This window comes from Cricetulus griseus, assembly GCF_003668045.3.
Source record: "Cricetulus griseus strain 17A/GY chromosome 1 unlocalized genomic scaffold, alternate assembly CriGri-PICRH-1.0 chr1_1, whole genome shotgun sequence".
NCBI lineage: Eukaryota > Metazoa > Chordata > Mammalia > Rodentia > Cricetidae > Cricetulus > Cricetulus griseus.
In genome coordinates this window covers 121,849,102-121,873,560 of record NW_023276807.1, presented here as the reverse complement: position 1 = coordinate 121,873,560, position 24,459 = coordinate 121,849,102, and the positions used below count along the sequence as shown (strand labels likewise).

The 24,459-nt window shown below is 38.1% G+C and overlaps 1 protein-coding gene and 1 long non-coding RNA gene across 5 annotated transcripts in view; both read right to left on the bottom strand.

The window, feature by feature from the left end:
- Nucleotides 1-24,459, bottom strand: part of Rbpj (recombination signal binding protein for immunoglobulin kappa J region) — an 83,722-nt gene that overhangs the window by 45,758 nt on the left and 13,505 nt on the right. The window contains exon 2 of one of the 4 annotated variants that reach the window (XM_027386947.2): nt 6,066-6,247. The exons of the other annotated variants lie outside the window; for them this stretch is intronic. Within the exon in view, the coding sequence (XP_027242748.1) occupies nt 6,066-6,082 (17 nt within the window). The 5' untranslated portion in view covers nt 6,083-6,247. The remainder of the gene's footprint in view (nt 1-6,065; nt 6,248-24,459) is intronic. 4 annotated transcript variants of the gene reach the window in all.
- Nucleotides 13,713-18,666, bottom strand: LOC118237815. Its single transcript, XR_004772598.1, has 2 exons — nt 16,750-18,666; nt 13,713-15,859 (listed from the first exon to the last, which is right to left on the bottom strand). It is a non-coding gene; the product is annotated as an uncharacterized LOC118237815 (long non-coding RNA).

Genomic DNA, 24,459 nt, shown 5'->3' with positions numbered 1-24,459 from the left:
AAGAACCCCAGCCCATCTGCCTTCTCCCCATAAACACTAGCCAGGGAACGAGGCCTCGGAGAAGATGGAATTCTCAGCTTCCTCTTTCTGCAGTGTTGGAAATGACACACCAGGATAGCCTGTGGCAAAAGAAGTACCAAGAGGCCAACAAGCTCCTTATTTTTAAGACGTTTTGTTACGGATCAATCTGTTAGGATTAGCATCTCAAGACTGACTCTTTCTTGTTGGTCTAGTCACTTCTCATTTGACCTGCCTGGTTCTGTGACAAAAAGGTTGACCTCAGTCAATGTTCACAGTATTAATCTACAGGAAGAATTCAGAGCAAAGACTTTTGTTTGTTTAAATTGCAAGTAATGGGGTTGGGTGAGGCTGCAGAGTACAAAGAGAAGACAGAGGAAAGGAAACAGAGGCACTAGAGCCAAGAGAGCAGCAACAAAAGACAGGAGAAAAAAAACTGCTTTGGGGAGTGTCAGTCACTAAATCAAAGGAAGCAGAAGAGTAATGGAGAATCCAGTAGCCATAAAAGGCTGTCCACCTCCTAACAAACCAAATCTGGTCATTCCCAAACATGGAAATGTTTTAGTTGGGTACAGTTTTTCTTCTGTGAGATGTGAAAAAAAGATCAGTTTCCCTATAAACTATCTTACACTTCGCTATCTTTCCATTGTTAGGAAAAGCTCCAGTTGCTCAACTGATACCATCACCTTCATCACCACTATTGTGATGGGGGGGGGGGGAGAACCGTGTTCTCCCTAATGACGGTTTTCCAATGTGGCATGTTTACAGTCACAGCTTTTAAAAATTCTGTATTAACACAATAGTTGTTAAAGCAATGTGACCTGACATTGCATGGTATTTTTTTGCAGCTTCCCCAAAATGAGCTAAAAAAGTCTCATGGCACTCCCACCCTCTGGCTGAATGAGAACCTGACTTCATCACCAATGAAAACTGTACTTGCTCAATTTAGCTAGGAGTTTGGCACTGTGGACAACAAACACAAGCACATCTTCCTGTTCATCAGTCCTTTCCTCATGTCCTAGCAGTTCCAAGGCACACAGAAAAAAAGTGGCTTCACTGCATTTTTCAAAAGGGCCATTTTTTTCTTGTTCCCTCATTTTCCTCACAGAAACTGACCTGACACAACATATTCCACTTTCTCAACTAGGTTTTATGAAGTACTCTTTTTTGAGCTATCCCACATCCACACACATTCAAAACAGTACTATTTTTCAAAGTAATGAAATTTGGCATAGTCAAAGCCGTGCTTAATGACAGTATCATCACTCACTCAGAACACTTTAAGTTTTGTTATCTTAAAAATTCTTTGGGGGGGTGGGGGAGGGGAGGTGGAGTGAATTGTGGGGAGGAGGGGAAACTTTGGTTGAGATGTAAGCAAAAAGAAATTAAGGTATCTTTTAAAAGATTTTTAAAAAGCAGCTAACTTTCATTTTTAGAGGATAATTCTAATATGTTTTTAAAACCATTTGTTTGTTTGCTTTATTTTATGAGTGTTTTGCCTGCATGCATGCCTGTGTACCATGTGTGCCTGGTGCCCACAGAAGCTAGAAGGCCATCTGATCCCATGAAACTGGAGTTACAATCAGTTATGAGCTGTCATGTAGGTGCTGGGAATCTAACGCAGGAAGAGCAGCCAGCGCTATTAATTACTAAGTCATCTCCCCGGTCCTCTGACATGTTTTTAATAAACAAAAATATACTAAAATTATATTTAGTACCGATTGCCTTAACTTACGCTCTTTCTACCTTATAGAAGAGGTGTTCTATTGAGTCTGGCCACAGAACCCACTAAGCTAGACTATACTTTACTGTCCTCAGCTCTGTGCTAGGAAGGACAAGTTCACCAAAAGAATTGACAAGCTTCTATGGTGCTTTATGATACCAAAGAAAAGGGACATATCTCTGAAGACAAAAATGCCAGAGCTCCCAGAATCATGAAGCAGGACATGGTGATCTTCATGTTGAAAAGCTAAGCAATGCTACTGAAAACAGAAGAAGAAAGGAATCCTCTGGCGATAAGGGACATTTGGGATATGGGATAATTTGGAAGAAAGCAATAAAGAAACTGAACTCTTCCAAACCGTAAATCCATATGCTCTCATCATTCACTACCTCCCTACTAACAACACATGTCTGCACACATCTGTTTAGACTTGATTTGAACAAATATTCCTACAGAAAGGGAACCAATGGTAGTCAGTCTAAAGCAAGAGTCCAAAGTTCAATTTGATAAATCAGTGAGTTTTTTGGGCTTACTTATAAAGCATGGGTCAGTGGCAACTTACAAGAATGAGGGTAACCCCAAAATAGCTCTACAAAAGAAAAGTATAGCCACAGCATGGATAACACTTTTCTATAGCAGCACAGATGGTGTCCTCCCCTTTATACAGTCTTCCACTCTTTATATACTCTAGCTCCTAGGCATTAAGACACATGTAGGTGGGAGTGAAGTAGAGGAAGGAATGGCTGGAATCTCAAGTTAAGTTTCTAATGACCCCTTCTTCTATGAGGGAACATCAAGAAGTCCCTCCACTGCATCTTGAGGATATCTTGAAAGCAGTCACAGCTGTTCTGATGAAGATGATGGTTGCTAGAGCTCAGAGGCTAGCATTCCACGACCACCACCATTAACAGGGCAACTAATCACTGGCTGGGAAAGTACATATTCTTCTACAATTTCAAAACAATATTCCTTCCTAAGGAGTACCTCATACACAATTCAGAGAAGGAACCATATCTTTTAGCTCAATTTCTAAGAACTTGAAAAGAAAGATGAATTATGCTGATTATCATTGCCCTCTTCTTCTGACAAAGAATTCTTCCTTTTTTTCAACTCACCAGTACAGAAAACTAATGCATAAAATCCATTACTGTGAAACAACTCACCAGAAGTCTTCATCCTCTTACTGTTCACTGTTTTCTAGGAAGCATAATTTTATTTTAGAAACAAGATAAAATGTACTTATACTGACATTTATTTACCTTGAAGCATTATTTACTTAAAAATGTTTACCAATACTTTCAATAGATCTAGGAAGCAAATATCTGCTTTTATGAGGAATACTGTGGTAGGCACAGATACATACTAGTCCAACAAAAATGTGTAAATGTCATATAAATCCTAACAGAAACAGAAATTCTCATCTCAAACACTTAACACTGACATCGTTTTGAACACTGAATTAAAGAAACACCTGTTAAATGAACAATTCCTTACATATCACAAAAAAAGTCATGAGGGTTTCCTTGAAATTTTAACTATCTGTTCCATTTACATAAATGAAAAGAACAAATTATAATTAATAAGTACTGCAAATGTCTTATTAATGGTGACCCTCTAAATATTTACTGAGACAGACATAACCGACAAAATGAAACAAATCATGGTCTTCTAGTTAATATCTAACTCCTTCCAGATGAAACAGTGGGTTCACTAATACCTGCCTGAGATACTTGCAAGCTTTGGAACCCGACAGAAGCTTGGTAACAAATAGTCGGGCTTTCATCAGTTTCCTAGCCTAACATTACTATAACTCAGGTTTCTATAATCTAGTACCTACTTATGTTCTTGAAACAAAAGTTTGACAAGAGTCAGTGAGATGGCTCAATAGATAAGTGTGCTTGCTGACAATTTGAGTTGAATATCCTGGACCCAGTGCCACTCAACAAAGTTGTCATCTGTCTCCACATACAAGAGGGAGGGAGGGAGGGAGGGAGGGAGGGATGTGGTGTGTGTGTGTGTGTGTGTGTGTGTGTGTGTGTGTGTGTGTGTGTGTGTGTGTGTGTGTGTGTGTGTGTTGGGGAAGGGGAGTAGAGAGGATGGTATCTAAGACAGCCTTGGATAACACCATGAAGAGCCACTGTTAACCTTCTTTTCCCATTCTCTTCTATACCCCACAGATGCCTATAACTTACTTATATAACACATACATGTAAAGGGAACTCTGTAGGTAATATAGAGGATATAGCATCCATACCAATAAAAGCCACAATCAAACAGACATACTCTGGTCACTTCTTTTCAGCAAAGCAAGACCATGCAAAATCAATACCACTCTTAAGGACTTTATGGCTATAGAACTCAACTAGAGCTAAGTAAGACAGACCACAGATCCATATGTGTACGTATTTTTTTTTTATTTTTACATTTTAAAAATTGAAATAATTTTTAAAATATTAATATATCCTTTTCTTTATTTAATGGATTCCCTATTTTTGCCATACAATATTTTTTTCAAGGATGGTCATAACCCACTGACTTTTTTGATCCACTAATTGATAGGCTGGAATTGACAATTGAAAACACCGAACTTCAGAGAACACAAGTTAGCCTAGCAAAGTAAGAACATCACAAATTACCAGTCCTTAGTGGCCAACTTTTAGTGCCAGAACAAAAGCTCAAACTGAAAATCCCAATCCATTGATAGGTTTTAGCTGAAGGAAGTTACTGGCAAAAGTGCAAGTTTCAGGATAGGACAGAAAACTGCACCCCAAGACTCCTGATTTCACATTTAATAATTATCACTGTCACTATCTACCATTGATTCTTATTGCCAAACCCTTCATATGCATACAATCATTTAAATATCAAATGTAAATTATACTATATAGCTATACACCTTTTTAATATATAAATTTGTGCTTTCCAGGTTATTCTTACAACCTGTCAAGATAACAAAGAAAACTCAGTATGAAACTTAGAAAAACAGACTACAAATTTCTTAAAACAAAGCCATAACTCTTCCACCAAGAACACAAATTGCCAACTCTGCCAGAGCACTACAATCCTATCTGGACTTCAAACAAAGAAAATGGAGGCCAAAGTGCAACCCAGAAATAAAACTTAAAACTTGAAGTAGCAAGTCTAATGGAGAAACCTATTTTGTAAACAATGTACTGAGCACCATCATGGGAGAAAACATCTTTTTGGAAGATAAAGATAGTATTGTTTGCCATCAGACATCAACTTCTGGGTTTAAATGAATGACTGCCTTGGCTCATAACCACCAGATGACTATACCTTGGAACATGATTTGATCACTGTCATCACTGGCTAGATTTTAATATGAAACAGTTTTGTCCTGGCTTCAACAACTAAATTCCAGTAATAACATAGTTACTGACATGCCAGAGGATCCAGTATATGCAGCCCAATTAAACTGTGGCCTGTATCAGTGTTTCCATTCAAGCTGTTGATCTGTGGCTTATACCTTTATCTTTCCAATGAACACATTTTCCTTCCCATTGTAAAAGACAAACAATTCTAAATCTGATAGAACATTAATAAGGTCAGTGCTGCACCCAAATTCATTCACTTCTATATACAAAACAAACTCAGGAACAACCACAGCACAAAAACTAGATTCCAAGATTTCAAATAATGACATAATTTTACATCATGCAAGTAAAATTTTATGAACATGAAAACTGTAAAGACCCTTAATGATAAGTAGTTGTTACAGAGCCTAGACTTACCATGCCTAGTGACCACAAGTTACAAGACTACATACTATGAACACATGTATCATTAACTGCATACTTACATCCACAAACTCATATATATATATAAAATTTTCCTCTAAATGTTTTTTTTCCACAAAGGACAATACTGTTTGTTACAACACGACACTGTTGTAAACAGTACAAGGAATCATTTTATACAACTGTTTTTTGTTCAGGCCATCATGAAGTGACAGCATTGCAGAGAAACAGTCTGTGACACCAGCTATTAGATAATTACAGAATAATACTTAACATTAGTTATGTATCTCTAAACTATCTGATCAAAGAAATTACAGCCTTTTACAATTAGTGTAAGGAAAGCATCTATCCTGGTGTCGTCCACAAACTTATATCAAAAGAGGGGAGGGGGAAAAAATCTCTGGCATAAAGCTTGTGATTTTAATAACAAAAACCCCATGATACATCCATAACCATGACTGTGATCTAAGTACTAAAGTATGCTAAAGTATGAAAAAATGACAGAATTATTAAATATTGATTCCATCTATGACCTCTGGGTCACTGAAAGATTTCTAAAAGCATACCTTTTAATCCACGCCATAGTACTTCAAGAACATGTTAAGGTAAGTCACACTGGAACACTTCGAAGCACCTCATAACACCTCAGCCCGTGTATCTGTATCATTCTCCTTTGCTTTTGAGATCATAATGGTTCCGAAGAACTATAATGCATCCATTTGAATTGATAGCCTCATAATTTCAATAACTTAAAAACAAAAACAAAAAATAAATAAGGACTTAAGTGTTGGTTTATTAAGGCACTAGTGCACTGTGTTAACTGCCGCTGTGACTTAGAGAAACATCTGTGTAAAGCAAGTGCTGACAGTGTTGCACAGTGGCCGAAGTAGTTTCTTGTTTTTCTAACAGTTCCCACAAATTTCTATCTTAACTGTTTCTTCTACCCATTGTCCTAGTCATCTCTTCATCTGACTCATCAGTATTCTTTGCAATATTCCTCATAATCAACTTGAGAGCAGTATTTATTGTTGTCCACAGTCCTGTAGGAGCTCTGCTCCATAGCTAAGGTATCAGAAGTACAGGTAAAATGACCCAGAGCTTGTGCCCAGAGTCTGAGTGGACAGAGCAGTCTTGGGGACTGTATCCTCAACCTGTGGTCTAATGCTACTTCTGGGAAGATAGTGTCAGAGCAGACTGAACTAAAACATCCAGGTGGACAGAAATCATCTGTTTGCTTGCTTGTGTGGAGGTGGAGCTTGATCACAGAAGTCTTCTGTTAAGTGCTATAAAATCAAGAGAAAACCTACTCCTCAGAATGGCTTCACTGCTGCTCTGTGAGCACCTTGGAAACATGTGGCCTTTTCTCTTCACCCTGACCTAATTTTTAAAAATAGAAAACATTAAAAACATTTCATAATTAAGATATAGTGATAAATTCATATGTTGTAGTTTTTTTAAGATTTTACTTATTTATTATGTATACAGTCTTCTTCCTGCATGCCAGCAGAGGGCACCAGATCTCATTACAGATGGTTGCTGGGAATTGAACTCAGGACCTCTGGAAGAACAGTCAGTGCTGTTAACCGCTGAGCCATCTCTCCAGCCCCATAAGTTGCAGTTTTTATCTACTAAGAACTCTCAATCTTTGTTGCAAATTTAATGCAGAATATTTGTATTGCACAAAATAGAGCTAACTTATCAATGGATATATACATTTGCTGTCACAAAGCAATTTAAATTATTTTAACATAATAGATCAGAAAACTTTTAATGAAGCTAGTCATAAAGCAAGTTTCTAAAGAGAAAGAGTGAGAAAGACTCTGGATGTATGAAGGCCTGGTGAAGAATGGAACAGGGCTGCAGTCTGTGCTAAGGATAAAGTGAAACTATTTTCTGTTTGAACATATTCCAAGTCCATTGTCAAATGACGACACATTTTTAAGATTTAGGTTTTTACAGGTTGTGAGGAACATAGGCTTAATGTAGATTACAGAAAGCTGACAATGATGGTAGAACTACATATAAGAAAGCTTGACCAGGGTAAAAGAAACTAATGAAAACAGAACCAAAGGACCTAGCCCAATGAAATTCCTTTCTTCAACCACAGCATCTTTTCAAACTAATGATTTTGCCATGTTAATGGCCCCCAGGCCCTCCCACTTCTGCTCAAACAAGTTAGTACAGTGGTGTCCCCTCCTGGAAGAATACTATATTGTTTCCTGAACATTATGCTCCTGCAAATAAACTCACCCTACACACAGGATACCAGATGAATGCTTCTAAAACAGTTCCTCTTCCACACAGGAAAAGGGAAAAAAAAAAAAAAAAAAAAAAAAAAAAAAAAAAAAAAAGCGAGTAACTGGAAAGCACGCAAATGTACATCAGAGAACAAAAGTATAGGTCTACTAGACTTACTCACTGCCTCATCTAATTAGAAGAGCCCTGTTCTACAGAAGACAGCATCTGTACTCAAATGATTGGCCTAAAGAAAACCCATGCAGTATACCAAAGACTAGAAATTAAAGTGGATCTTCTACCTAGTATTTCAGAATGTTCCTACTACAAAACTGTTGCACAATCCTGCTAAGGGACAGAAGCTCTAGTGCTGGCATGTTGTCCGAAAACAATGCTAAACACTTAATGACATTCCACTCCATCCTGACCCCTCCTGACAGGTGAAGAGACTGGGACTCTGAGATATGTATGTAGGTCAGTTGCTTGTAGTGATAGTTTTATGAAAATACCTCTTGATCCCAAAAGCAGAACTCCTGAGGTCATAGTTCAAAGGAGAGTTAATACTATGCCTTGAGATCACTTAAGGTGTGATTTAACCTGCTATCCTACTGTGTACTCAGCTGGTTTAAGTTTAAACTGCCTTTAAAAGAACCTTACTATATCCAGGTGTGGTGGCACATGCCAGGAGGCAGAGCCAGGGAGAGCTTTGTGAATTTTGACATCAGCCTGGTCTACAAAGCGAGTTCCAAGACAGCCAGGGCTGTTAACACAGAGAAACTCTGTCACAGGGGCAAAAAAGGTGAGGGGGGAAGGGGAGCTTACTATGTCCTTGATAACCTAAGTTAATGCATCTTTCATCTTAAATTATGTACTCTTCCATGATCCTGACCCAGAATAACGTACACGTGTGTGTGTGTGTGTGTGTGTGTGTGTGTGTGTGTGTGTGTGTGTGTGTGTGTGTGTGTGTGTGTTTGGGGTTATCATTTGTTGAAAACAGCCTACAGGTTGGAAGCTACCTTAAACAACAAATATCATTCATGTTGGAAAGCAACTTATGGATAGCTTGAAAATGCATGTTTAGTTATGTTTGCTTTTCTAAGTGCTTCCGGGTCAGTTTGGAGTCTCTTCCCTTGTAAAGCTCTAATAAAGAGTTCGATAAAGATTCCCTCATGCCTTTCCTACGTATGCTTTCTGTGCTGTTCAAGATGTGTGAGGGATAGCAATGGGGTCAGTGAGACATCAGACAGTTCAGGTAAGCACAGACACATACAACAAAGATGTGAGTAACTACATACTACAGTTTGGGCAGAAGATACAGGGAGAGAAGTGGAGAATTTAAACTTGAGCTCATTCTTGATCAAACTAATCCAAGAGTAAGTGCTGTGTTTTATCCCTTAAGGAATCTTCAATACACTCTGGTGTTCTCTGATGTCATCTTTAATTTGTTAGCCAACACAGCTTCTGAATCTTAGAAAGAATGAAAGTAGTAGGACAGACATTACATCTAATGCCAAAATATAAAACCTATTTTACCACTGCTATACCAATTTTTCTTCTAGAAATAACTAGAAGAACTCAAGTCAAACTAATAAATTTATTTCTCAATACAGCTGATATGGTAATAACCTTATTATATAAATGTTTCTCATTCAAAACTTGATCAGTCTTATACTTAAAATCATATAAATAGCTAGTGAGCTATGTCAGACCAAGGGTCTGTATGCTATTTTAATAAGCCACCAGAATAATAACAATCATATTTAATCAAGTCAGAAACTTGATGCCTACAAATGAAATCCAATTTTCCCAAGAAGTGATGCACTTGATCTTTCATAGTTTCTTTAAACTATAGTTTGGAATGAAAAGGTTGGTTCAATGGTTAAGAACAGTTGTTGTTCTTGTAGAGGATCTGGGTTTGATTCCCTGAACCCACATGACAGCTCACAACAGTAACTCCACTCCCTGGAGAACTGATGCCCTCTCTTCTGACCTCAATAGGCACCAAGCACATGTACACCTGGTGCACATACATAGAGGCAAAACATTAACACATATAAAATAATAAATCTGAAAATGTTTAAACCATGAAGATTTGCTTGTGTACATTTTAACTGTCAAATCAAAAGTGACCATGAAAGGCAATCTCCACAGATGGATGGATGTACAGACACATTTTCCTCAGCCTGTCTAATAGTCAAGTCCTATCTTTGCAAGGGAAATCAATATGAGAGGTGAAGTTATCCTTGGGTTACAGAGATGACAAAGTGAGGAGCAAACACAGACCTTTAGATAGTGATTACACTAAAAGAACAACACCGGCATTGGCAAAAACCTCTCAAATTAAGTCCAGAAAATTCCTAAATAACTTCAAGATCTGAAAAGAAACATCTACTCATTCAAAAACCACTCAAGAAACTAAACTATGCCAATGTTGATAATGAACTGGACAACACAAACAAGAAACCAAAACACCATTTCTTCATAATAGCTGAAACAATCTCCAGAACTATTACAATCAAGGGTTGGTTCAAAATCTGTAACAAGGAAACTAAAAGATCATTTAAAGTATTTTCCCTCAGGCCAGTCTAGTGATACACACCTTCAATCTCAGCAGTCAGGAGGTAGAAGCAAAAACAGGCAGATCTCTTTAATCTCCAGGCCAACCAGGGCTACATGGTTAGACCCTGTCTCAAAAACAACCAAAACACTTGACTATAAACAGCATGCCTTAGGCAAAACTCACTGAAAAAGCCTCAAGTCCAAAACAGCACAGTTACAAGGATGTTCATAAGAAATTCTCAGCCTTAACTAAACTCTTTACTTGTAAAACTAGTAAGTATGAAAGAACCTATGTAAATGTCCACATGGCAATTCACTTCATTTTGTTCCTTTAGTAGATGAGACAGAAATACATTTCCATGACACTTTTTACGCCCTCCTTTTAGTTTTATTCTCATAAATCTGTTGTTTAACAAAGTCTAGAACACAGTAAGCACCAAGTGAAAATGTAGTACTCATTCTGAACACATGAATGACAGCTAAATGATGCTGAGCACATGTGATGCTCTATCTAAAACACAGCTGACACTCAAGTATCTATCTGTTGAACGTGAGTGACAATATTTGACAATGACTCTTTTAGGAGGGATGGGGAAAAACACTCATTGCCAAGAGAGATATTAAGACTCTGAAATGATAGGCTGGCATATCCAATGTTCTATTTTTAAAAATTAACTCATTTGGGAGATTTTTATCTTGAAGCCTGTGTTTAATTGTACTGATATGTATTTACAGTGAACAACTTTATATATATTTGTATACATAAAGACATAATGTGGTGCAATGACAGGATAACAGTTTTTAAAAGATAATTAGGTCAATAATAAGACACCATTTTTGATAACTGAATTTTGGTTGCAACTGGCCCTCTCTGTACCTGAGAATTTCATGTCTGAAAGTAAGAACTGACCTATCAGGATAAAAGACATTTTAGAATAGTACTGGAGAGGTGGCTCAGGAGTTAAAAGACCCAAGTTTAACTTCCAGCACACAGGGGGCTCCAATTCCAGGGGATCCAGCACCTCTGGTCTCTGAGTGAGTGTATCTACACTCATATGTACATGCTTGTGCGCGCACGTGCACACACACAAACACACACAAAATTTGAAAAGCTTTTAAATATGAGAAAATATTTAGTCTGTAGTTAATATCCATCCACACTTGTGTGCATCACAACCCAATCCATACTGTACTGATTGATATACATTTAGTATAGGCCATGGAATTAATTTTTCTGTTTAAACCAGAAAAATTAAGTTTCTTATCTTTTAATCATATTTTTATTTATAAAGGGTAAGAAAATTTAATCACTAAAGCAAGCAACTAAGGTCAGGAAAGAAGAACTTACCTCTTATAGGAATAATTTTTTATTCTTTAATATTGTATTTTCATTCTTCAACCACAATGAGTTTCAGTATAAAACATTCTTTAAAGACCATTAAAAGGTAATAAGAGCTGGGCATGGTGGGCATGCCTCAACATAAATTTAGGCAAAGGGACCTCATGTCTGAAACCTGACTAGGTTACAGAGCAAGAGTGTGAATACTACATCCCACAAAAAGGTAATACAGAAATCATACGATAAAAATAAAAATAAGAATGCCTGTACTTTTGGTACTCAGAAGGTGAACAAGTTGATCTTATAATCTTAAGGCTAGTCTCAGCTAATTATGTTCTAGGTCAGCCTGGACTACTGACATGCTGTCTCAAAAAATCAAAACCAAATACACACACATACCAAATATGGGGGGTCCGAATGCCCCTCCCCCATGCAGTGCTAGGGACTGAAGTGCTGGGGCACACTAAGCAGGTTCTCTAGCAATGAACTATATATCTCCAGTCTTCTTAAACAAAAGAAAAAAAAAAAAAGTCTCAGTAAAGTGTTGAGGCTAGCCTTAAACTCACTCTGTAATCCAGGCAAGCCTTGAACTTGCAATCTTCCTACATCTGTTTCCCAAATAGCTGGGATTTCAGGCCTATACTACTAGGCCCGGTTGGCACCGTTTTGTTTTGTTTTGTTTTGTTTCAGAACTTAATTAACTGGAGGATGCCCAGGTGGTGTCTGCAATAGAACGGACTGTTAACTTGATGAAGGGAAAGAAATTCCATATATTTTGAGTTGATTTAATTTTTCACTATATCCTAGAGGCTAACTTAATATTATTTCATATTAAAGTAAAACAACGAAGGAAATTTAACCTGAAGTCATTAACCAAAATACCCTACTGTCTCAAACATATAGATCAGAAATAATACTGTTTGTTTGTTTGTTTGTTTGTTTGTTTGTGGGAGGTCTGAGACAGGGTTTCTCTGGGTAGCCCTGGATGTTCTGGAACTCACTTTGTAGATCAGGATAGCCTCAAACTGAGAGATCCACATGTCTCTGCTTGCCAAGTGTTAGGATTAAAGGTATGCACCACCACTGCCCTAGAAATAATAAATTTTATGGGTAACATTTATGGAATATTTCCACAGGCTAAACTTCTCTGTTCAATGACCTAGTGCCTTCCACTAGCTTGATTTTTTTAAAATTTATTTATTATGTATACAGTGGTCTGTCTGCATGTATGCCTACTCATCAGAAGAGGGAACCCGATTCATTATAAATGGTTGTGAGTCACCATGTGGCTGCTGGGAATTGAACTCAGGACCTCTGGAAGAGCAGCCTGTGCTCTTAAGTTCTGAGCCATTTCTCCAGCCCCAGGCATTAGCTTAATTTCTACAATAAGACTAAGAGAAAGAAAATACAAAAAGCTGAAGACCTGTGGTAAAAAGCTATTTGAAAAGCCTCTAGGGACTTATTATATCCATGTGTTGTTTCAAATTTCTGATTATGATTCTCTATGCTTACTTTGTGTTCTTGAAGCATCTTGAAGATACTGTGGTATGGAGAATACACCATTGAGTGGCAAAAACGTATAGAGACCTTGTCTGCCAGTATTATCAATATGGAATACTTCAGAATTGTTTTTTGGTGATAGGGATTGAACCACATCTACACTTACCCCCAAACCAGATTGTAATTTTAGCAAAGATAGCTTTTTTTTTTTTTTTTTTTTTTTTTTTGGTGAGTTTCTCTGTGTAGCTTTGTAAAACAGGCTGGTCTCAACTCACAGAGACCCGCTTGCCTCTGCCTCCAGAGTGCTGGGATTAAAGGGTTGTGCCACCACCACCCAGCTGAAGATAGCCTTTTAGGATTAATGTTCTTCTATGACTTAGCTATCTAGAGAGAAAGACTCTGAAGACTGACTGTAAAAGATGGTACAAATGCCAATCTTTCACTGATTTTTTTAGTTACATGGATTTTTGAGTTTACCCCATTCTTTTTCCCTCATAAGCCTTTTTATTAAACAATGTATATAGAACTCAGGGTTTGTCAAGACATGTGACACTATGGCACATTCCTATTTTCATTAGTTAAAACAATCGTTAGGTTTCTATGATGTAACTAGAATGTCAGGGAAAGGTTTTTTGCTTGTTTTATTCAGTTTTGCTTAATTTTTCTTTACATGGTATAAGTGCTTTGGCCTGAGTATTTCCTCAAAATATATTAGTGAAATCCTCACCCACCAGGCAGGGTGGGGACTAAGAGAGGTGATAAAGTGGGATGGGGCAGGCAGGATGTTGAGAATTCATTAAGTCCTAAGGATAGAGCCCTCATGAATGAAAATAGTACCCTCACAAGAGAGGTCCTACAGCCTTTACACTGTAGGCACAGTCTGAACCAAGGTATCTTTGAACCCTCATCAGACACTGAATCTGCTAGTTTCTTGACCCAGAATTTCCAGACTCAATACAGGGCAAATGACTGTTGATTATAGAGCACTTTGTTTATGGAGTTTTGTTATGGAGCCCCAGTAGACTAAGATAGGGAAGCAAACTCCAACTCTACTTATAAAATTAATTAAAATGTCTACCTTTAAGACACAAACTCAGAAATAGAAAGCTACTGTGACTCAAAATAACTTAGACATAAAAGATTAATTTATTGTGACCCTAGAAAATAGTTATGAAGAGCTCCCACACGCTACTCACATATACAAAGCACATGCTGTCTCCTAATAGAACAAGGAAAGAAAAAAGTCACTAGAGTGACCTATTCATAATGTATTAAATAAAGCCAATGAGCATATAAGCATGCATGTCTTTTAAACATATAAATACACTATCAAAACAGGGAGCTAGTGGAGCCTGGGAACTGGCCTAGCAGGTAAAACGCTTGCCGTACTAGCATGTGAACCTCTATGTGGACCCTAGCCATGTTCTGAGACATGGGCACAGAAGCACAGGTCTGTAACTCCAGTGCTCATAGAAGCAAATTCTAGATGCTCACAGGCCACTCTAGTGGAAAAAGTGAGCTCTAAATTCTGTGAAATAAATCAGGTGCAGAGTGATGGAGGACACCCAATGTCTACCTCTTGCCTTAACACATGAGTATGGGCAAACATAATCCCTTACACACACATGAATATGTGCCTTATAACACACCAGAAACATAGTGGAGAAAGTTACAGAAAGCACAGATTTAGAAGAGACTGTTGACCAGTATTAACTGCTTTCAATATAAAGCATTTTCAAACAAACTGACTCAAGCAATTTCCAGAGATGTTTATATTTTTCCCATTACCTTAATACTGGCCTTTTACTTTACAGCCCTCTAACCCCTTTCCCTATCAAAATATTGTGGTTTATGATCTACATAAATGCTACCATATTTACTTTTTAAACAACTGAATGGCAGGACATGTGCAAAGAAATATTTAAATAATTTCCTTAAGTAACTCAAAATTAGTATATAACATGTTAACTCCATAAAGGTTCTTTTTTCCTTTTTGTAAATTTTATGTATGGGTGTGTCTTAGTTAGGGTTACTATTGCTGTTTAAAAAAAAATGGCTAAAGAAACTTAGGAGGAAAGAATTTATTTGGGTTACACTTCCACAGCACTGTTCATTGAAGGAAATCAGAATGAGAACTCAAACAGGGCAGGAGCCTGAATGCAGGAGCTGATGCAGAGGCTATGAAGAGGTCCTGCTTAATGGTTTGCTCCTATGGCTTTGCTCAGGCAGCTTTCTTATAGAACCCAGGCCACCAGACTAGGATAGTACCACCCACTAAGGGCTAAGTCCTCCCACAACAATCACTAATTAAGAAAATGCCTTACAGCTGGATCTTATGGAGCCATTTTCTCAACTGAGGTTCCCTCCTATCAGATTACTCTAGCTCATGTCAGGATGATATAAAACTAAGCAGAACATAGTGTTTCACCCGAATGTATGTCTATACACCACTTGCCGGTCTGGTGCCCAGAGGCCAGGAAGTGTCAGATCCCTTTAGATTGACTGGAGTTTCAAGGGTTATGAGCCACCATGTGAATGCTGGAAATTAAACCCAGGTCCTCTCTAAAAGCAGCTGACGCTCTTAACCACCAAGCCCCTGACAACTCACCGAGTTCCAGATATCAAACTCAAGTCCCCATCTCAGCAGCCTTGATGGAAAGCATCTTTACCCACCTAACCACCTCACCAGCTGGTTCTTTGTAATTGTTTCTGATGAGAGCATCTTCCCTAAGAGTAAATAAATAGCACTCAAAACCATGCATATCAAGAATTGACTAGCTTGAGATTTTTCTCTTATGTCAGTCACTATGTAATATGCAGAAGCTATAAAAGGACACCACTCACATACATGCCCATCTTAGGATTTCATTCCAAAAATGTTTCTCTTATTGAATGATGGGAACTCTATCATTGGTTGCACAGGCCTAATCCATGGAGTCAACTTTGGCTCTTATCTTCACTTTACATACCATCTAATCTGTATCTGCTGTTTCTTCCTGTTGGGGTGTTCTTTTTACACACATGTACCTCTTGACCATACTTCCTTAAAGTCCCACCTTCAAACTATCACTGTCTCAGTAAGACCTCCGATTTATATATAACAAGACAATAAGAGCAATAACAACGATGACTGCTTAAAAAAACATATTGACTATCAACAATAATCTCACCCACATACATATTATACTTTAAAAGATCAGTGCAACTGCATAAAGCCAGACTTATGTAATAGTGAAACTTGTACCATCATCTAGAGAGCTAGGGCAATTTTTCTCATAAACAAGGTTTAAAATACAATTTGCCGGGGCTGAGGAGATGGCTTGATGGTTAAGAGAACTAGCTGCTCTTCCAGAGGACCCAACAACCACAGGGTAGCCCACAACCACATGTAATGCCTGCCATAGGGGATCCATAACCTCCTCTGGCCTCTGAGGCCACTGTATGCAAGTGATATTCCCACCCATTTTTACTTACACACACACACCACATCAAGTTACTGCACCACACATAAGAAATTTGCCATGAAGTTGGTAGTACTAGTGGATTTTCCAGTACACTGCACCTTTATAAATGAAATAAAACTGCTAAGTTAATACCTGAAGGAAACAGATTCTCACCTTCAGTTTTTCCACTTTAAGGAATTTATGTCTTCCATGTGTCAGACACTCTTCTAAGTGAAGGGGACAGAGCACTGGAGGAAAGTCAAGTTCTAGAAGAGGGACATCTCAGTTATCCAGCATGAAGAAGGGTCTGGGTTCAACCTTGGCATGGGGGATAGGCCTCCAATTCCTCCCTGTTTGTCCCTTTAACAAGCATCAAACAGGTCAAGCCTTTAAAAACCACCTTTAAGAGTTCCATTGATGAAGTCGTAAAACAGAAATGGGGGCTAGAGAGACAGTTCAGTAAAGTTTGTACAAGGACCTAAAATCTGAGCATAGTGGCAGATGCTTGTAATCCTAGTGCTGGGAAATAGAGATAGGCAGATCCTTGAGGATCACTGGCCAGCTAGCCTAGCTTACTTGGCCAGTTCCAGGCCAGTGAGAGATACTGTCTCAAAAACAAAACAAAACAAAAAAACAGATGATGCCTGGGAAACAAACGGGGTGGGGGGGGGGTTGAGGGGTAGGGGTAGGGAGGGTTGTCCTCTGTCTTCAAGTGAACACACACACAAACACGCAATCACCACTTTCTGGTATAAAGTATATGATGAAGTTACCAAGGCATACAAGATACTTGAAAGCAACAAAAATCAAATATACAAATGAATAAATGTTCCCAACATATTTTTGTTTTTACAAAATTCCATTGCAGCTTCATAGCTTTCATCCTCCATACTCAGAGCCATTACTGTTTACTTCTTTCCAACCCAACTCAACTTGCACAATATCACACTGCAGTTCCCAATGGTTCACAACAACTGTCTTGACAGGTTCTTGACAACTCCTAAATCTAACAGTTACTAGACTTCTGCTCTTTGCAGTATCTGACCCAGTGACCAGGTTCTCTCTGCTTATTTCTGGAGTGGGAGTACTGCACTGTTGAAGACTACTGCTCTTACTACGGGTTTCTACCACCAGCTTCTACTCATTCCTTACATGCGGGTGCTTCCCAGCTGTTTCTGCTTAGTTCTCCACAGGAACTTGCTCTAATTACCACCAACTAGTCTTCGAGTATGTTTTTCAAATCTGACCTCTTGAGTTGGAATCCCATATATGACTGGCCACTGACTACCTTCATCTACCTCCCTTGAATCAGCTTTCAAAACAACTCAAGGTCTTGGTCAACTAACCCAAAACTTCTCCCAACATAACTGAACTCCTCTACTGTCCATTTATTTCAGTATCACCATACCCTAATAAATGTTACCAATGTTCCCTTAGAATACATGTAAAGCATTAAAATCCCACCCCCCTTCTTGACAAAGCTTTAAGAGTTCTTTAACTTTATTCTGTTAGAACTGGTCTGACTAGTTGTATTGGAGAAATATAACCTTACCCTCTCTCCCCAAAACACAATTCATCTTCATACTATCTCAAAATGTCACTGGGTTGCTTTTAGATATCATCAAGAAAGGACTTTAAAGTAGACTGAACATTTTTTGCTATTTCAACTAGAGTCTACAAAGTTTTTAGAATCTTAGTAAATAATTTTTTAAGAGCACAAATGTGTATGGATATCCCAAATTTCTATTTTTTAAATTTTTTCCCACAGGAGAAGAAAGTCAAGCAACATCGACAACTAGGGAAAGTTACCCTATTATGAGCAAGTAAAATCTCCAACAAATCTTCCCAAGGAACTAACTGAAGATGGTTTTGTAATTGTAAACCATAGCATGGTTGCATGCTGAAAGCCTTCCCCAGCACAATGAAACCCATAATTCTATTATAAGCCATCCTAAAAGCACTAAATAGAAGCTGTCATTTGACTAAGAAATGAAAATAGCACACTGAAAACAGCAACAGGCTTATAATCCCAGCACTCAGGGTACTGAGGCAGGAGGATCCCAAATTCAAAGCCCACCTGAAGCTACCAGGAAAGACCCTGTCTAAAATAATGGGGGTGGGTGGGTGTTGATGAAAGTAAAAAGGGTGAACAAGCAGCTAAGAATTCATGAAAGGATAACTGGAGAGAAAGAATAAATTACCTGGGATTAAAGAATATTTATCCATTAGGTAAAGGAAGTGTCCTTCTTTCCCCTAAAGCATGATTAAGCACACACAATTCCAACTGTAGGAAGCACATATCTACATCATATTCTATTACCAGGCATGATCATTCCAAAGTACACTGAGTTGGTATGAGTGGGAAATTACCCAACACAAACATGAGCTTCAGGAGGTACTTCTCAGGAACAGCAATAGAAAAACCATCTGCTTGATGTTTGAGATAGTATTTCAACTTCCCTGGTGAGCTCAAGGAATCAACCACAACAGCACAATCCTAACTGCTTCAAAATTTTAATTATTCATATAAACTGGCCAGGAAATTAAAGTTAAATGTTACACAAAGGGATGTCTACCCTTATAATATTTTCTGGCTAATTATTCTCACTACTAGTCTATAGCCACTGTTAAAACTGGGAATGCTTTTGTATACAAAAGTACGGTTAACCAACACAACTCACAAAATTGTTCATTTTACAAGGAATTAAAAATCCTTCTATAAACTCATCCCACAAAATGAAACATCAAATGCTAGTCACTGTCCAAACACTTTAACTACTGGGAAAAGACCAACTTTATTTATTTAAAAAGGAAAGGGAGGAAGGTTACAGTGCTTGCCTAGCATGTGCAAAATCCTGGGTTCAAGGCCAAGCACACCAAAAATTAAGTTAAAGTAGACATTTAGGTAATTATAATCTCTATTTTCCTTTATAATCTGTTTTCAGATTATCTTCAGTACTCAAATGTTTTACAGTATGAAATTATGTTAAGCTTTGCGTATGATCTAAAACTTTTCACAAACAACAAAAACAGTCCCATGTGATGTTTTTGGTGTGTGTGTGGGGGCGGGTGGGTATGTGTGATTCCAGCACTCTGAAGGCAGAGACACAATCAGATGTCTGTAAATTCAAGGCCAGCCTAGTCTACATAGTGAGTTCCAGCCAAGCCAGGACTATACAATGAGGTCCTATCTCAAAAACTATAGATAGATAGATAGATAGATAGATAGATAGATAGATAGATAGATAGAAAGAAAGAAAGAAAGAAAGAATAAATTCTGTTATTCTTTTAATTAGGAAAATTGTCTTCTATTTTGATATAAATATAAGATATATAATAGTAAAAGTAACTACTTTGATTAAAAAAAAATCATGGTGAAACTCCAATCTTTAAATTATTTTAGTCATTGAAGTGATTGTTCTTTTCAAATAGAGAAATACTCAGTTCCAAATAACTCCACGTTCATAACTTCCAACAGTGGACACAGGTAGTGTTTGTCACCTATAATGGCAACTGTGTACTACTAGATGACAGACAGAATGCCCATAAAATGTCTTAAACATAAAGCTTGTCTAGAGAGAAAAAAAATCATTAAGATAATCAAGCAAAAACGTTCCAAATTCCTTCAAAGGCAAAGAAAGAAAAGAGTAGCATTAAGATGACCAAGGCAGAAACACTGGCTTGCTTAGTGTCGCCCCCACCTCTAAACCCACAAGCACAGCATTCACTGCAGCTGTGGCTAGTTTGTAAGGAGCCTTTCACTGCTCCACAAAGGCTAGCGCTACAGGGGCTCATCAGTTTTTAAGCCACATCCACAGCTGCTGTCTTATAAAAAAACAACCAGATTTTAAAATGACATATATAAAACAGTTTTAGATACAACTAAAATTAAAAGCACTTGAGTGTAACAGAGAAAATCAATGGTAGACAGGCATAGTGGAACATAAATCTGTGGCTAGCCTGAGCTACATCACACACACACACACACACACACACACACACACACACACACACACACACACACACACCTTTAAACAACAAAAGAAAGTCATGAATGGTGCTTAAAGTATCAAACTATAAGACTACTGAATGACTCTTCTCAGCAATACCTTCAATTGATAATGTTATTAGAAGAACTTTAGCATTCGATAACCAATAGTTGAGAGCAGAATGTTTCTCATGACTATAAGCTTATGTTCTTGCCACAAAATGGCCTCCCAAACTCATATTGAAATACAAAATAAAAAAATGGCTGGACAATGGTGGCTCATGCCTTAAATCCCAGGAATTGGGAGGTAGAGGCAGACGGATCTCTGAGTTCAAGGCCAGCCTGGTCTACAGAGTGAGTTCCAGGACAACCTCCAAAGCAATTCAGAGAAACCCTGCCAGGCACGCACCCATGCATGCAGAGACCAGATGGGATGGGACAGAACAGGACAAACTAATAAAAATAAAACCCTCAACTGGACAATATGAAGAGTCTTTGGAGCACTCAGTCCTAAATGAGAATTCTTCGTGAAACCTCTTCCCTCAAGGCTAAGAGTCCTATGAGGAAGAAAAGGCAGAAAGACTGTTAAGAGCCAGAAGTGACAGATAACTCCAAGGACACATTAGGATTGCTACATAGATGAACTCAAAAAACTGAGGCAGCATGCACAGAACCTGCATATGCTCAAGCCAAATGGGGTCCCAGCACTGGGAAGGGGAAGTAGACATGGGCTCTCATCCCTAACCAAGAGGCTATCTACAACAAATACTCAAAGGCAAAGGAAAAAGCAGTTTTCTCCAGGGGACATCTCAGGGCAGGCTCCAGGCCCAGGAGTAGCTGGCCAACATAAACACTCAATGGTATTTTTGTGGACATTTTATTTCTTTTGTTTGTTTCATTTCATTTTTTGTTTTGGATTTTTTTTTGTCTTACTAATGTTTTGCTTTTTGTTTTGTGTTTCTTGTTTTATTTTTTTATATTTGTTTTAAAGAGAGGGAAAGAAAGAACATAAAGTTAGGTAGGTAGGGATGGGGGGAGGATCTGAGAAGATTTAAGGAGAGGAAAACATAACCAAAAAGTATAGTATGAAAAAAAATGTTGTCAATAAAATGGAAATAGCTACACTGTAAATTTTCATTTTATGTCACAATTATATTACAGAATTTAGGAAGTCAAACTTAGACTGGAGTCCTAATTTCTAAGTAAAACAATGATAATTTGCTAAATACACATGAGACACAAAATGTTTTAAATCTTTTTATTAAAAAAGAAGTGAAAAAATAAGTAACTAAAATCCCACATGGTATACAGGCAAGACAGCGCAGTGGGGTCAGGGCATTTGCTATCAAACCTGAGTTCAAGCCCCAGACCCACATGGGAGAAGGAATCCTGATTTCTCAAAATCAATTTCTCAATTTTCCTACTCCCCAAATTGACCCAAGACACCAAATGCTGCTGAAGTGAGTTAAATCAAGATGTAAGAACCCGACGGCTACTGAAGTCCCACTGTGTGAAGAGAACTGGTAAACTTGAAAGGAGTGATTTTGGAGTGGTGGGAACCAGGGAGAGTGTGGGTGCAAAGAACAGCAGCATTAAGTGGCCACTATAGAACTTTTCAGCAAAGAGGTAAGAACTGGGGTAGAGAAAGCAGGAAAGAGCTGCTGAGTTCAATGTTTTAACCTAGACAAGGTGAACAAGGCTTTTAGAGCACAAACTCAATGGCCCTTAGAGCTCTCCAAGCGTCTGCAAACTGCAGTATGTACGGCCTCTTCTTGAGGGCCTGATGAAGCAGGCAGGTAGACCCTAATGTTTCTATACAAGAATTACAGGGTAAAATTCAAAGTTTGTACTTCTGTCGAGTTTCTAGATGACCCTGATCTAGAAATGCTGTATACTTGACTATCCTCTTTAAAGAAGATAGATCCTGGGCTGAAGAGATGGCCCAATGGTTCACAGACAGTCTGTTCTTCCAGAGGACCCAGGTTCAATTCCAGCACCCACATGGCAGTTCCAATTCACAAAGACATACATTTGAGCAAAATATCAATGAATATAAAATAAAGTTAGATCCTATATTCTATAACACCTACCTAAATAAACCAATCAATCAATAAATGCCCCCCTAAACAGTTTCAAGAGCTAAATTTCTTTAAATTGTGAAAGAGCTTGGAGAGAGTGTTGTATGATATTTTGACTATGCTTTCACAAATAAAGCTTGCTTGAAGTCAGAGGGCAGCAGAGTCATCCACTAGCCAACCAAAATTAACCATAGAGGTTTGGAGGATTGTAGACAGAGGAGACAGGAAATAGTAAGGCGGGGCTGAGAGAGGATCCTGGCCTTTTTGGAGGGAGGAACAGTAGAAGCAGGAAGTCTTGCAGCTGCTCCCTGCTTCTCTGATCTTTTAGATTCATACCCCAATATTTACTCCAGATTTTTTACTGATAGGATTAATTTGATTAATGCTTCAGGGGAGGCGGGTTAAGAATGCTTTCATAATCCTAGGTAGGATGAAGGAGGTAAAACATAAAACTCCTAGCTACATAAAAAATCTTAATGCCTGTTCAACACAAATAAGAATCAGTTAGGTAAAAAGCTAAGGGAAGCAGCCAGGCTGGTGGTGGTGGCACACACCTTTAATCCCAGCAGTGGGAGGCAGAGGCAAATGGATCTCTGAGTTCAAGGCCAGCCTGGTCTAGCATTCCTGGATATCGAGGGCTACACCAAGAAACACTTTCTAGAAAAACAAACCAACAAAAAATGTAAGAGAAAATATTTAATATAGAGAATTGACCCAAGAATGATTGGAAAAAATACAAGTTCTTACACAAATTGAGAAAAAAAGACTTCAACAGAAAAATACATTTATAAATGTAATTCATCAATAAAATGTAAATGTATAATAAGTACAGTTGAAAAACAGAAATTCCACCTTAAAATATCCATGCTTTTCATTTTCACAGATACACAGATACAATGATGGCAAGAATTAAGAACCTCCAAGCAGTGATTAAGAATGATGGGAAACCCCAGGCAGTGGTGGCCCTCGCCTTTAGTCCCAGCACTTGGGAGGCAGAGGCAGGGGGATATCTGTGAGTTCAAGACCAGCCTGGTCTACAAGAGCTAGTTCCAAGACAGCCTTCAAAGCCTCAGAGAAACACTGTCTCAAAATAAAAAAAAAAGAATCCTGGGAAACCACACCTCCCAGACATCAAAAGTAACACATAAAATACTGCTTAACAACTCAAGTGGAAAAACAATGCACTGCCTAATTAATACTGTCCAATTTATGCAACAGAAGCAAGGACTAGCATAACACATATTTTTGAGAAGATCACCTGTGCAAGTCAATACATACCAGAAGTCTAGAAAACTACTTCAACAAGGGCTATCTCTACAGGACAGAGGCAAAGGAAACCTTCATAGCTCTACAACTGCCATTACTTTTCACATATTACCTGGGAGAGGGAGGAGTCTTAACTTTAAGTTTGAAAGGATTTATATACATTAAAATGTTACTTATGTTTAATTTAGGATTATGAATTTTTTGTTATATTTTGTTAGTTTTGTGGTATTATAAATACCAGATGTGTTGAATTTATTCAACATACACAAGTTAACTCAAACCTCTAAGAATCAAAAAACACTCAGACACAGTGGCTCACATTGTAATCACGGCAATGGGGAAGGATGACAGTTCAAAACCACCCATGGCATTCCATTAGCTTTAGATCAGCCTGAGCTAGAGGATCATTGTCTCAAAATAATAATAAAAGATTAAGAACAAGCATAAAACCTGTAACTAGACACTAGACATGCCAAGAAAATAATTTCCAAGCTGGAAAGAAACAGCCCACTGACACTTTAGCATAGTTATCTCTGAGGGTTGGGACTTACA